This window comes from Plectropomus leopardus, chromosome 12 (genome assembly GCF_008729295.1).
Source record: "Plectropomus leopardus isolate mb chromosome 12, YSFRI_Pleo_2.0, whole genome shotgun sequence".
Classification (NCBI taxonomy): domain Eukaryota; kingdom Metazoa; phylum Chordata; class Actinopteri; order Perciformes; family Serranidae; genus Plectropomus; species Plectropomus leopardus.
Window position 1 is genome coordinate 8,478,594 of NC_056474.1, and position 15,756 is coordinate 8,494,349.

At 38.8% G+C, this 15,756-nt stretch overlaps 1 protein-coding gene across 1 annotated transcript in view; it reads right to left on the reverse strand.

Annotated features, from left to right (window-relative positions):
• Window positions 1–240: 240 nt before the first annotated feature.
• Window positions 241–15,756, reverse strand: part of LOC121951229 (pituitary adenylate cyclase-activating polypeptide type I receptor-like) — a 30,449-nt gene continuing 14,933 nt past the window's right edge. The window contains exons 5-14 of the mRNA XM_042497483.1: window positions 13,545–13,645; window positions 12,179–12,276; window positions 11,816–11,948; window positions 10,480–10,633; window positions 8,423–8,483; window positions 8,186–8,255; window positions 6,516–6,610; window positions 2,157–2,286; window positions 1,139–1,180; window positions 241–387 (exon numbers count right to left, since the gene is read on the reverse strand). Coding sequence (XP_042353417.1) covers window positions 241–387; window positions 1,139–1,180; window positions 2,157–2,286; window positions 6,516–6,610; window positions 8,186–8,255; window positions 8,423–8,483; window positions 10,480–10,633; window positions 11,816–11,948; window positions 12,179–12,276; window positions 13,545–13,645 — 1,031 coding nt within the window. The remainder of the gene's footprint in view (window positions 388–1,138; window positions 1,181–2,156; window positions 2,287–6,515; window positions 6,611–8,185; window positions 8,256–8,422; window positions 8,484–10,479; window positions 10,634–11,815; window positions 11,949–12,178; window positions 12,277–13,544; window positions 13,646–15,756) is intronic.

A 15,756-nucleotide genomic window follows, 5' to 3' on the forward strand; every position in this document is an offset into this window, starting at 1 on the left:
TGTTCCTTTACTTTTAAGTATGTTTTTGGTTGCGACCTTTATAAGACACTGATTTAACTCACAAATGTGTGATGTCCTCATTGTAGGTGACACTGATGTAATGCAACATTTCCCCAATCACTGTTCCTCCCACAGAAGGGTTGTTGAATTAATGTTGTCAGCAGGTTGAGATTGATGACTGCCTCTGATAGTTTGCTTGACTTTCTCACGACGACTTTTCTCTCACGGATCCCTTTAAAATCATACTGACGAGATGTTGCCGCTAGAAGGAGGCCGTCTGAGCCCCCCGCGGGCTCGAACTGTGATCTGAGTGATACTTCTCTTGGCTGGGGTGAGATGATTTTGATTGTGACACTTCCACAGCCATCTCCGCAGCTCTGATTGAACCTGCAGACAAACAGCACATGTGCAGAGCTGTACTGGAGGCAGAAGTAGTTGTACTGGTTTTGTTAAAGCTGTTATGTGCACGGTTCAAACATCTCTGACTTTGTGGCCCCTGGTGGCAGAATCGGAAAAGGTACGGTGGCAGATAAAGACCCTGAGACACCAGCCAATGGTTGGCCATCGGGGGGTGTCTGCCGCCCAAGTCTTTGCAGTGTGTCCTGCACTTTAGATAATTTTTTCAGCTTATTCAGTATGTTGATTCTTCGTTGTTCAGCTCAGTGCATGCTAAAAGAAACAAAAGTGAGGAAGTAAACAAAGGACTGAAGTAAAGAAGAAGTGAGGGCCAAAACAAAGTTGTTTTTCTTTAGCCATTGAGCTCTACAGCAGAAACGTTTCCGGATGGTTTGTGTTGTTGTTGTGTTGTATGCTTTGTTCTTTCAACATTGGATTGCGTTGTTCATGTGCTAACTGGCTAAATGGCATCATGACGGTATAATGGTTTCCCTTTTTGAATGACGATTACAGACGATCGCTGTCTGCTGATATGGACAGTAAATCCTGTCACCCAAGCGAAGAACGCACGGGTTGATTGGCCATCGATCGTAGTCTTTGTTGTTTGCTCGTGTGCGACTTTTTGGTCAAGACAGGCGATACGACGATTGGCTTCAGACACCACTAGTTCTTTGATGTGATTTTGTTGTGTATGGGCCTTAAATGTACAGATATACAATGTACAGATAGTACATTCACCTACCTCTCCATTCATGAAACAGTAAAGCAGTGCCACCACGAAACCCTGCAACACAAGAGACATGATGACTGTTTGAAAATCACAAACTTCAAATTCCAAATCACTGCAGTAGGTGCTGATTGTAGGAAGTCTCCACCTAAAAGTAACAGTTTTGAGTAGCTCTTGGGTGTAAATATTTCAGATAATGCAGTTTGAGGGTATCAATCTCTGGTCTTATAAGCTTTCTTTCTTATTTCTTCAGGTCAAAAGACTTCTCATAACACATTTCATGTTTGATATTGTCTTTGAAATATTTTAACTTACTTTATGTTACATCTGACAGATTAATATTCTGCCAAATTTTTACGTGTATCAATTTCATATGGTATATCTGGCACTTTAGCCAGCCCACATTTAACCTCTTGAAACCTGGAGCCACATCACTGTTCTTGTGCTGCTCTCAGATGCCTTTCACAAGTATTTACACCTTTGAAACCTGAGAAAATTGGTGTGATTTCTTTCAAAAACATGAGAAAAAAAGACAATAAGCAACTTGGTTAGAAATGTTACACAAACAAGAAAATTGTTTTTAAAAAACTAAGGAAAATGTCGAGGAAAAAATACATTTGTATTATCATTATTACATATTTAAAATCATGTTACAAAATAATTATTTTTTAAGCACTTCTTTCAGTATGTTTTTTTAATTTTATCTTTCATTGTTTTGTTTTGTGTCTTATTTTTAAACTAATTTTCAGGTAATTTTCTTGTAATTTTCACTAATTTTTAGAATTTTTTTTAAACTATTTTTTTTAGAAAATGATTTTAATTTTAGCAGGCGTTTTTCATGGAAGACTTTTTGACATCTTGCAGCAGGAACAGCATCCTGGTATCGTGCATACTGACTCACTGTCATGGCGTCAAAATGTCTGCTGTGAAGAACTGTCTCAAAATCATCCTACTGCCAACAATCAACATTAACTTCTTATGATCTGTCTCAATCTAATTTTAAAGTTTTGTTCTGCTCTCCATTGTTTAGCACCTGAAAGGATCCTAGGCCCAGCTCGATGTAGAGTCTCGCTGCCATTCCCGTGTTCTCAGGCAGGAAGGCGAAAACTGTGTAGTGCATCCCAAACAGAGGGATGAGGAACAGGGTGGATTTAGCCAGCCTCCTGAGGGGAACAGATAACAGAGAGAAGAAGAACAAAGAAAGAAGAAAGACATCAGTCAAGGTAAGATAATGACACAACCTCAGGCTAATCCACGTTAAAGGCCTAAAACTCTGTATCATCTTCTTCCTCTGAGTGATGGGTCCTTCATGAACACATAACTCTCTGGCTGTTACATATGAGGGATTTCAATATTTGTTGGTTTATGTTTGCTCTTTTTGAAAGTGGGTGGAAAAGTGATGTCAAATACTCCCTTGCAGTAATATCAACTTTGAATCAAAATGTGACAGATTTTGGGTCCACTCCATGTCAGTGTGTTGGTGCCCCGCTCAAGACGTTACTGCGAGGAAAGCTGTTTAAACTGTGTAATCTGTCAGCCAGCAACAATAACCACATAATTGTTAGCTGAGAAAACAATCATTAATTTTGGCCTACAGGGCAAAAGCCATGGCAGCTTTTCCAGTTGACTAATATCTGTCTGCACAGAAAGTAATGTTCACAATTTGATTTTATCTGAGCCTGAATGACATTCATCAGTTGTCTGTCTTATCAATCTCTCTTGACTTGTTTGTGTTTGAATGGACTATGTGGTGGAGGAGACAGAGCAATGTTCTCTGCTGAAATTTAGTGGTGTTGGGCGATCTGCCGGTTCCGATAACTGTGAAATGGTGTGCAGACCATAGCTGTCGATTTATTTCCTTATGTTGCCGGTCCACTGTCATCACATCTGATTATGTCCCGTTTTTGGCAAACTAGTTGATTGTTTCGGTCCTAAACTCTTAAACTCTAGTGACAAAACTTTTTTATTTGTACACTGACTTTATTTTGCATATGATATTTAACCTGAACATTTGTTAGTTTTCAGCAGCTTTAAAGTGAGATGTATGTGAGGTGAGGTGTATGTTTATATAATTATGGTTTTTCAGAGTTTGAAATATTCACTTTTATCAATATCAGTCTAATCAGTGTTTTAGCTGGAAATGCCAGAATGCATTATTCTGCCAAGTTTCATCAAAGGTAGCTCAGATGTTGCAGATGTCAAATCTTTATTAAACAAACTGACCTTTAAAACAACGCTGTCATCAGTGGAATAGATAAAAATGTCAAAATACAAAAAAGGATTCATTGTGCTCAAAGTGTAGTTCAAATCAGATGAGTGATGTCTACGTATTATGGAAATGTTGTTTTTTTTAATTGCGGTGACTTTGTAATGACTGTCTGTTGTTATGTGTGTATGTCCTTTGATTTTGTCAATGTTTGTTAATACAATTGACCTCACACTTGATGCATATATTGCAGAGGACCAAAGCAGTGCAGCGTTGAGTATGAGGTCCTGACGTCTATGGAAGATGTATATCTAGTTGTTGGCAAATGAAGCGTATACTCCAGCATTGCTAGGGAACGCAACTCAGTTGTTGAAGAGTGTTGAAGAGTCGACTGTGAGGTTGTTTTGAATGGGCTGTGCACTAGTGTCACAAAATCACCATATCACTGATTAGCACCAGCTTATTCTCACAAAATCACCATATTATTCTCTTAATCATCTTTTTCCTCATGTTTATTCTTTCGTATCAGATATGGCAAACTGGCTCGGCACATATCTAATGATCTAGACCCACGGCCGATTCAAAGCATAGACTAATCTCACAAACTGAGCAGCAGTCAACACATTTCTGCAGATTCTCTTGTTCTCTGATGATTATATCAGACTCAAGCTGTCACAAGTAAGTGATGACAGTCATCTGAATATTCTTAATGACAAAACTAATTACTCTGATCAGAAATAACATCACCTCCGTCGCAGCTTAAAGATTACACTTTGTTTAAAAGGTTGGATTATTTCAGAGCCTATAATAGGATTGTGTTCATCTTTTTACACTCCTGAGATTTGTGCCTTTGTGTTCCTGTCACAGATCCGTCTCAGTCAGATTGAAGTTTGTAGGACGGAGCTGAAGCTTTTGAAAGCGTGAAACATTCATTGAACTGGTGGAACAATCCTGTCACAAAGCGATAGAGGAGACATCTATTTCTGGTATGTGGTGCTATTTTTATGAGCTGCTCTCATTGTAAATTAATTCAGCTGAGCCTGAATCTGCACCAACCAAATGTCAAAAGGAAGGAAGTATTCATTCAGCCAAGGCCAGAATTCTGGGCTCCAAGATTCATAGACGCAGCGTTTTCTCTCTCAAACTGTGAGGAAGCATTTTTATCAGGGGATTTCATCAGTACACTCTCCTTTCAATCTTCATAGTAAACTCTTCAAAGAACCTGCAATCATTCTGATTTTTGACAGTTTCTCAGCAGTTTTACCTCAACACTGAATAACTGCTTCATAATTGAAAAGTAGCATGTTCAATACTTTGTCTGCAAACGTACTGTATGGAGAAAAGGAGGGTGAAACAAAGGTCTCTCATGACTAAAAGCTTAACCTAAAATTAAACACTTGCATTGGACTCCATATTTGATGTTTTTGAGCTTCTTGCAGCTCACTATAGAGTGCTACGGGGATACCGTTTTTCTGCAGGCTGACTTGGAAGATAATGTCACCTTGGTTCCCTTGTCAAAAAGCCACTAGGATTTTTCAAACTTCTCATCCTGAGTGGTGCCAAGTTGGCACATTGCAGTTTGCCACATGTTGCCACTTTGCAGTGGACTTCCGAGTCTACATATTACATTTTAGGTATCTTTCTGCATCTGCTGTTTACATTCCGGTATGGTGCTACCATGATGTTGAAATGACGTGGCAAGTTATTATGTTTAGACAGCACAAGCACATGGCAACCAGTGCCAGGCTGTCAACAAACGCACATGCTGACATGGTGGTGGTTAGAATTAGGGGAAGGAGGCACATGGTAAAGTATAGAAAAAAATCATCAGATTCAGATGGGATGTAAACACCAGACTTCCACATGGAAATCTGGGGTTTGTTGGACCCATCCACAACAGCATTTGAACCTTACGCCATCCTGCCACGTAACATGCTGTAGGTTCCCTCCGGCTGCTTCTCACCTAATGAGCATATCAAGTGGTTGTGAAAGGTGGCTTTGGCATCGCAATCTTACACTAAAAGCACTGTCAAAGCAGCGGTATTTTATGAGTTTGGAATAAGAACAGGTGGTACAGCCAGGTGACGTCCCCTAAAAAGTCAGAGGGTCAATTATCTTTTTATCTTTTGGCACAGCACAATTATTTCTGAATAGTTTGTGTGTGAGAACTTGGTTTCAATCTCTGCACCTATTATTTTGAGGTGCTGGCTTGCAGGCAGACATCAAAGAAAAAAGGGGAATGAGTTGGCACACCTTTAAATCACATCTAATCCTGATTAAACCCAAAATAAAAGATTGCATAGGAGTACTAAATGTGCAGCTTTCTCTATATTTCTTCAATCTTACCTTTACCAGAACATATTTTAATAATAAGATTTAGACCTTTACTTTTGGTCACTTTGTGTAAAGTATATGAAATTTAGTGATTATTGAGATAACTGTTCTATTATGTTCTGTTTTTTTTTAACCAAAGTGCTACAGACATAATCAGTAGTATTTATCTCATGTAATTATATCTAGTCAAAAACTAAATTTCATGCTGTAAATCACCACTGCTATGAACTCCCGCGAAATAATTTAATTATTGAATGTAGAAACTCTCATGCATCTTTTATATTATTCACTCTTCATCATTTTTTTAACAGGTCAGGTATTAAAATCCTCTTTATTCCTAAATATTTAAATGTGTGAGAGAATTGAAGGCGAATTAAAATGAACATCATATGTGTAGCATTTTGCTAAGTTGAGGCAGAGCTCTGAGGTCTTGCCTCCGATACCTGATTGATGCTGCTTCTTCCCTCACAACCAGCGGCCCATTCACAGCTATTTGGATGTTAGCTCCCAGCTGGTAGCCACTATCATTACCAGGGGTATTAAACAGACTTGCTGGGTGCTCTGCTCTTGATAGCACTGTTTGCTGTTGCAGCTCCTTTCATCTTCCAAAACTTCTCTCACCTCTCTGTTGTGTTGAAGCTTATGGTTTTGCTTTACTGAGAAATAATGATATGTATCAGTTTGTTATGAAGCGATAAGCCAGCATAATCCTTGTTGCTGCATAAGCTCTTAGAGAGCAACTTTTCCACCAAATCTGTTCAGAAGTTCACTTCTCATGTGTCTCTGAGGAACTCTAAATATGTATAATTTTCTTCAGTGAGGGAAAACTCAAGGTCGCAAGTTGTGACTCACATGAAGTGTCCGGTGTCATTGTTCCCAGTCATGGCGGAAGATTTAAGCTTCTGAACCAGAATTCGGATCACATTGATGAAGATTACAATGTTGACCTGATAGAGATACAAGCACACGTATGCAGTTACCCCCATGACAAAATGCACACAAACGCAGAGTGAGAGACAACACACAATATTTCACTGCGTTTCAGCATTGATTTATCCCCTCCACAGCACCAAAGCAAACTTTAATAAGGTGTCTTCCCTTAAAATTTCCCATGTTTGGTGGCTGAAAAGCCACTGGAAATAGAAGCATGATTTCCTAAAACACACCATGTTTTGGGGGATAAAAAGCTTTTCATTGTAAACAGCTGATAGTAGAATAGATGGTCTGGAGGGACAGTGAAGGGACTTTTTTGGATCCCACTGTGAATGGCTAAAGCACAAAACGTTGTCCCCCAAAAATCCCTAAAAAATGCAAAGTCCAGAGCTCCTCATCTAGGGTTTTGTACACTGCAGGAGAGCCAACAGGGGGGCCCTCTGCTGTGAGCACAGACCCTGCCGCCCTCCGTCTTGCTCTCTGGCGGAGGAGCAGAGCACTGCCGGGATCAGTGGGGCTTGCTAGAGTCTGATTGGGGGCAATGGGACGGAGCCAGGCTGCTAAGAGTCAAGCCAGGACGCATGAAGCATGCTGGAGGATTTATCAAGGCTGGAGAGGTAGGGCCCTTGAGCATGTTAGAGAACCAGAGAGGATGTCTGTGGGGTCCGTGCCCATGGCCAAGCTGTTGGCTGTCCTCCAGTGTCCACACACGTTTGGATGTGGTTCTCCAGCATGCTCTGCAGGCCCTGGCTCAACTGCTGTGACTGCCTCTCCAGCCCCTGGACAGCCTCCAGATATTTACCAACAAAACACATATGTAGAGTTTATGAATATGATGTTTATTTGATCAATTAAATTACTTGTGATGATAGCGTACAATGTTTTCCACAGAATAAGAATCTGTGTCTGCAAACTTTCCATTTGTTAAATTAAGACATATTTACGGCTTTGTGAATGCAGCAGAGCTCATCATGAGTTCGTTTCCTCAGCAGCAGTTTAAGCATATTTATGAGTTTGAATCATGGGGTGGATATTGATCTGTCAGTCCAGTCAGAACTGATCAGATCAATGAATGAGAGGAGCAGCTGCTGCAGAGGCATGTAAGAGCAAACATTTAGACCTAACACAATGAAGGGTTTTTTCCTTTCACCGTACCTGGTGTTCTACTGCTCCGTCCGCTCCGTGCCCAGAGTATGCTCAGCACTCTGGGAGTGTGGTGCAATAAATAACCAAATAACTAATAGCCTTCCTAATGAACGGTCCAGCTTCAGAATATAAAATCAATATGTGGTGGTAGATGTTTTAATCATGGCGGGCCACCACAACTGAAAAAAATGTGTGGGAAAATTCTGGCAGAAAAAGCTTTGTGGCTGTGGCCAAAATCAACACTCATTGCCCCACACGAGCAAAGACAACTGATGACATAATAACAAATCACAGTAGTCCCTCGCCTGTCCCTCCAGTCCATCATTGCTTGCACAACCATTGCAAACTGAAACTATGCAATAATGGGGAGTTAGACTGTTATTACGGGGTGGTGGGCTTAGCAACCAGTGAGTGGCAGTCCAGATTCTCTGCTCTCTACTCACCAGCAGCGAGGCTGTTATTGGTCCTTTAATAATCCACCAAATAGCGACATTCTCTGTGTCATCCCAGCAACTGTAATTAAAACCAAATTCAGTTAATTAAAATCATGTTACACTCGAATCAAAGTACAAACACTGGAAGAACTATTACTGTTTAACATGCAGTGGCACAACGTTAACAGAGCAGTGAAATTATTACAAAATATAAGCTGATTTGCTGCATCATGTAATAAAACGTACCCTCTATCATCATAGAAGAATCTGGTCAAAACCCAAAGTATAAGAACTGTTGATGGGAGCCCTGCAGTGTAGGAGCAGAGGTTAATTATTAATACATTGTGTATCTGTCAAGTAAAATTAATCTGAACGAAACTAGAGCCTCAACTCTCATGTTTTCTGCATATTTAATGGAAATGTTGTTTGGCATATAAAACATTGTGTATTAAATTTGTCTGTCTCCCGCTTGCATCTCCATGCCAGAAGAAGAAACAGAGATGGGATAAAAGCAGGATACAGGAGAGAGAAAAATAGTAAAAACTGGAAAGAAGCTGATAAGATACATCAGAGCCACTCACATACTGAGTGAGCACCAAATCAGACACATACTGTGTTGTCAGCTTGTAAAAACACAAACTCCAGACAGAGATATTTAGGTTTTATTTAGTCACAAGTGCATAGTTTTCTGTTTGAATCAGGTTTGAAAGTGTCTTTGTTGGTCCATATGGTTAAATCGAGAACATTGTGTTGGAAGATATTCATGTATTATCATAAGGGACTGTTCCTTATTTATGAGAGAGGAGGGCATGGTGCAAAATGGGGAAGAACTTCAAATATGTTTTTAAGCTCTGGGAAGGACAACGTGTTCTCGACTTGTCATGTCATGTCATCGCTTTGTTAGTGGATTTTATATCTTAAAAGGAGGCACTAGGTACGCTGCTGCATCTTTTGTTGATGTTCTGGCGTGTTGTGTCAGTTTATGCCTTTTACATGCATACATTATATGCGGTCTTTTTAGAAATAAATTTACATGTCTGTAAAACACCTCATTTTGACATTTATTTTCTTGTGCACCAAAAGCACATGGTTAGGTTTGGAAAAAAAAACCTAATGGTTTGGCTCAACATTCATACAGGAAGCGAGCAGCTGGCTCCCAGGTGACGCCAACCAGCTGTTTATCATACCGCCAATAAAGGTGCCTTTTTCTTTTGGTGTCTGACGCTGAAATGACTGATTAATTGGCATTTGAGCTAGGAGTGAGAACAGGCAGATAAATAAAGTACAGGCCCTAAATATAATGCGCCTCACTAAAAATTCTCGTTCTGTCTCCACAACATTATAACAGGTATGCTGCTGTTTACTGTTGCAATAAACATAACCGGTCCTCTCAGCATGCTGTCACTGAAATTTACTATAACATCGTGGTTACAGGAAAATGACACAGACTGTGGAATGTCACAACTATCACTTCAGAAAACAAGCAAGTTTCAACAAGGAAATATAATGCAAATAGGAAACAACAAAGACATTAGGATGGGAATAGGAAGACCACGGAAATCAGTTGACCGAGCAAAACGAGATAACACAAAGGGAAAGCACTCAAAACATCCGCAGAGAGCTCAGTGAAGCAAAAGATAAGGGAGAAGACAAAGGAAGAGCCGAGGAAACGTGTGCAGCCGCCATCTCTGCTCAGGAACAGCTATTGTATAAATAAAATGTTTGGGACAAAAAGATAATATACACAAACCCAAATTTGCATATATTGTGCATAACAAGACAAAGGTAAAACCTGCCTGTATCATTCAATGTAATGTAATACAAAAACACTACAAACAATGGGCTCAAATAAGCATCATGAAGGACTGCTGTAGTATATTATCAGGTTTTCTTTCCTTTTTTTAATTAAGTTAAATGTACTGTGTGTGCTAACAATGCTAGCTATTTTTATATCTAAAGATGCTCAAGAATTCATATAAATAAAAGATGTGAAATTAAAATCCACAGTTCAGCTTGAATATCATCACGCCAAATAATGAGATATCAATAAGCAGAGACAAACTTGCTGTGCCGCAGACACACAAAATGAGATCAGTGTTTGAAACAAAAGTGTCCTGGGGGACAACACTGCACCAGTTGCTTTTGAGCATCAAACACTTAATTTCTTATATTCTGGTGATTTATTCACCAATCTGTGCATTTTTGCATGAAATCTGTGCCTATGTCTAATCATCACTTGATTATTAGTCGGTCATGGCCTTGCATAACCTCTCGACGACATCCCCAGTCATCCCTTCACTCACCCCATCCAATCAGGATGTACCACCAGAAATATTTCCTCTGAGAGACGAAGGTCAGGGCCAGCAGCGTCTGCAGATACATGCCCTCCACCAGCAACCAGAAGTAATTGGCGAGGATGCTGAACTGGAAAAAAGCCACGGCTGACTTGCACGCTGTCTAGACAGGACACAGCAAAGTAAAGTTAGTACTGGATGAGTCATTATTTAACACTGAACTAACACACAGTTTTGTAGACAACTTTGCAGCACTGTGGCAAAATTGTGTGATTGTTGTAAGGACAAAACCAAAAATCTCACACTTTTATAATAATATATGTGAAGAAGAGGCGGTCTTAAAAAAAGAAAAGAAAATACTGCCTAAAAACTGAGATTATTTTTGTCACAGCTGTTAGAGGTCTTCTTCTGATGTTTGCATTTTGTATTGGCATTACCTTTTTATTTTGCTTTGCTTCTGCTTTTAAATAATTTGTATTTCCAAAATGTCAACTTTTCATTTGCTAAGAAAACATTTTTGACATGGCATTTTCAGATATTTCCATTTCCTTTCAAAAATTCTTAATTTAAGATGTAGAAGAATTTTCATAACCCATAAAAAGTAGTGTTGGTCTGAAAAATTCAAAAACCAGCAAGTAATAATTTTAATAGTAATCATTTTAATAGTAATTTCCTCAAAACATGACTGAAACATTCCTTTGTACAACTACTTCTTGACTATAGACATTCTGTAAAGGATGATTCACTGCTTCTGTCAGCATCTCAACCTAAAAAGCTAAACCTTTTAGGCCATTACTGCATGAGTTTGTTTTTTTTTTATCCAAAAAATGACATTATTTTGTCATGAAATGTCCTTCGACAAAGCAGTGTCAAACTTATTGAAAAAAACTTGAAGAGACATCCTGCTGGGATTGTTTGGTTAGTTATTGATTGATTATGTTTTTCTGTGGTGTAAAAAGTGAAAATCTAGTTTCTTCCACCAAAACTACATGCCACATGGACAGGCGGCCCTTCCTCTACTGAAACAAAGCAAAAACTCACTATAGAGCAAAAAAAAATCATTACACAATTTACCACATACTGTGAAAAATGAATGGTAAAAAATTAATATATCATCCACAGCACAGAAAAATGAAACACACCTGCTGTTTTTTATGTTTAAACTATTTCATTGCTGAAGAAAAAAGATCTTTTCCATTAATGATGGGATTTAACTGAGAAATGACAGCTTCCATTCATCACGTGCCTTCGCCTCTTTCACTCCTCTTTCCATTGTTAACCCATTCGTGAAGCAGTGGGAATCTGCTCCATGATGGGAATATTATTGGCTAATTAACATGCTCACCGTGGACACAGAGCAGTGGTCCAAGGTCTCGTCTGCAAACAGCACGGTGTCTTTAATGAAAACAGCGCTGGCTCTCAGGACGAAGGAGGAGAACAGGTTGATGTGGATGTAGTTTCTGGTGCAGCGGAACTTCCTGAAGAAACACAAACAGAACTACAAGCCTCTATATAACAAAGACTTCACCGGATGTTTATTGATCTATACCTGTTTCTAAAATAGCTCCTTAATGTTTGCCCAATGCCACTCAAAGCACTCCAGTTCAGGAACCTGAATGTGTCTGTGAGCATCCTCGTTTTTGTCCCCTTTTATTGCCCTTATTGTTTGTGAGTGTATTGAGGACACTGTGTGCTTTTCTGGTCTTACCTGAAGGCTGTGAACACCACTATGGCTGTAATGAGGGAGATGAGCGAGGTGGCATAGCCCACAGTATAGACCTGTCTGAACGTATAGAGGTAGCTTGTCTGTGGAGAGATTAAGACAGAGTGAATTAGGTTAATGGTGATGCAGTCAAATATATGAATGGTAAATGGCTTAATGAGTGAAATGTCATACAAATCAAGGCTGTAGCTGTGGAATTAACATTAGGGGGGATTAAATTTACCATGTGGTCTGGTCTACAAATATGTTGTAAATGGCAGCTACTTCTGTCTTCATAAATTACACACACAGCGCAACATAAATAATATCACATTCCAGTATTCTTTTTTTCTATATTCATTAAAGTACATTTATTCAGAACAGTATCTGACATTGTTTGAACAGCAGTCATTGGCTTCTGCTTGGGCATGGCAACACTACTTGGAAAAACTGCACGCGGAGCTGCAGTACACCGCAATATTAGAACTGCTAATAACAGTGGCAATTAGCTGTGTTTACATTAGGTTTAGATTACATATGCTAATAATGATTTCCAATGGCAATGGTGGGTCGCCTATATATTATAATTACTGCCTTGACACAAATGTCTGAAAGTGATCTGAAAGATGTTGTGAAAAGAACATTCACTCAAGTACTGTGCACAAGTACAATTTTGAGGTTATTGCACTTTACTTAAGTATTTCCATTTTCTGCTACTTTATACTTACTATACTATACCATTATGATTCACAGACAAATATTATGCTTTTAACACCAATTTTTTTTATTTGATATCTGAAGATACTTTGCCAATTCAGATTAATAATGAAAATATAATCAACAAATAACCAACAAAAAGTAATGAAAACATTATCACGTCAACAATTATAATCAGAGATATAATAGATACACTTAGCATACTTTTTTGAGCCTTATATTTTTATTCTAATACTTTTCTACTTTACTGAAATAAAATGTTGAACTTTTACTTTTAGCAGAATTGTTTACGCTGTGGTATTGCTTCTTCCTCCACAGTAAAATATCTAAGTACCTATTCCACCACTGCAGAAGTGCTTTCAGTACTTTAATCAACAATTAAAACTTTGGAAGTGGAAATCTGATGAAAAGTTATATATTATTATACGGAAACATCAAAATTAAAAAAAGTTAATTGTACCTCAGTTAGTTTTGCAGTATTGTATCAAACACATTTGAGACTGTTGTCTCACATGAAATGTTTGCATTTATTCTTGGAACAAAAGCATCACAAATGCAAGTTGTCTTTAGATTAAATCTACAAATAGATCTGCACTGAAAAGGAAGCAGCAAGGGAGGAAGAGCGGAGCATGATTACAGCATAATGTGTGTATACCTCAGATTCAGGCTCGCTGTCGTCGCTGAAAGCACAGGCCTCGTTGTAGGGTGGATACATTTCTGACCAGCCATCGACCGTACAGTTTCTGTAAACATACCCTGACGTGGCGGCAGACAACAAAGAGACAAGGAGAAGGTAAAATCTTTTCAAGTGAGTCAACCTTTGAAACAAATTTCACAATATCAATTTACAAGCTCAGCCAATTTGTTTTTCTTTACATTCTTCTTAGTATTTTCCATATTCAGTGTATGGCTACGGCAGATGTCAGTCGATATGCCTCCAGTTTGGAGAAGCAGACAGAAGTACCAACACAGAAGCTAACCAATGTATTGCTGTTGATGGGGGTATCAGCAAAACACATTTTAATTTTACAATTTCATAAAGTCCCACCTAAAAAAATCAACATCATAGTGTATGCTATATTTATGATATTTTCCCTGTTTGACTTTGCTGCCATTGTGAGGTTACAGTTAGCTTGACATTGGACCAACATTTCTAAGTCATCCTTTAGTGGACGTTAGTAGACGTGGACATTTGTACCAACTTACCTGAAGGAATTACCTTAAGGTGTTGTTGGAATATCACGTTCACAAGAAATTTGACAAACCATGTCACAGTGCCCTTGACCTTTTGACCATCAAATTCTTATATGAGTTCATCCTTGAATCCAAGTAGACATTTGTGCTAAATTTGAAAAAATGACCTCAAATTACCTTCTTGAGATAGTGCAGAGAGTGAGATGGATGAAAGGTCATAGTGACCTTGACCACCTAATTCTATTTCAGTGACCTAAAAACAGGGAATCACACAATACAGTAACAACCATATAAAAGAACAACAAACGGTGGTTAAAACATTTTAAACTCTTCGGCATTTAGTCCAAGTGGACATATATGCCAAATTTGAAGAAATTACCTCAAGGTGTTCATGAAATATCGCATTCACAGGAAATTTGACAGACCATGTCACATTTACCTTGACCTTTGACCAACAAATTCTTACCACTTTCTACTTTGTCCTAAGTGGACGTTTGTGCCATATTTGAAGAAATTACCTCAAGGCATTCTTGGGATATCCCATTCACAAGAATGAGATGGACGGGATAACAACATAGTGCCTCCGACCTCGGCTATCACCAGCAAGGGAACATACTAAGCTTGTCTTTCTGCTTCCATCGACCTTATATTTAAGTGTATGCTCTAGAGTATCAGAAGTGGTATTGTTAACTATCTTGTGTTCTGAATGATGCACTTTAAACTCCATAGTTATGGAAAGTTGTCATTTCTGTGCACGTTTGGACTGCTCCCTTGGCATTTCTCTCTTGGACCATTTCACTCCATTTGTGCTTTCAGTCAGAAAACATTTGATGCTTTCGTGTTCAAGTCTACTGACATTTTACTTCTGGTTAACTTCCATTCAGAAACAGCAGGTGTCTGCCGAAGCTCGTTGGCTGTATGACTCTGTGCACCTCCCTGCGTTTGTGGGATCTAAAATGTGTGAGCCTCAGATAGCGCATGCAGGCATTAGCTGGCATGTTTGAACAAAGACACACAGAAATGCATGTCAGTGGGGTTTTCTCTCTCCTCCCCTCTGAGCTGAGCAAACAGGAACTAAAGCTGCCAACTGCGCCGCTGAAAGCAAAGACTTTCCAGTCTGATTGAGTGATCTGCAGTTCAGATCATAATGAGCCATTTCAATCAAGGTAAGACAGGAATAGAAAGAACATTGTTCCTTAATGACCCTGACCTTACCTCTCTTAATAATGCTGTCATGATGACGATCCCACCAAGATAACAAAATACAAAAAGTCCCACATTTTTTGTTGACCTCTGTGTGCCTTTCGAATGGAAGATAAAGCCTGCCATATTTTAAAAATTTCCTAGCTGTCCTATAAACACTAATTTACATATGCAAATGATTAATAATTGATTATAACGTGATATCTTACAATACACTTCATTATGTTGACAGAAACAGTTTCCAAAAGGATATTAACTCTTAATATAAAACCACTTAAACTCAACGACACTTCACTATCATTATTGGTATATCACATTATGTCTGTCTTGGTGTCATCGTCTCTTTGGAAACACAAATCCCTAAACAGCCCAAAAGGAAGTCAGACTGATGAGAACCCTGCAGACATTTCATGTTATTTCTTCTGCCAGAAACCTCCCTGAGCATGTAAAAATATACATATTCTTGCCAA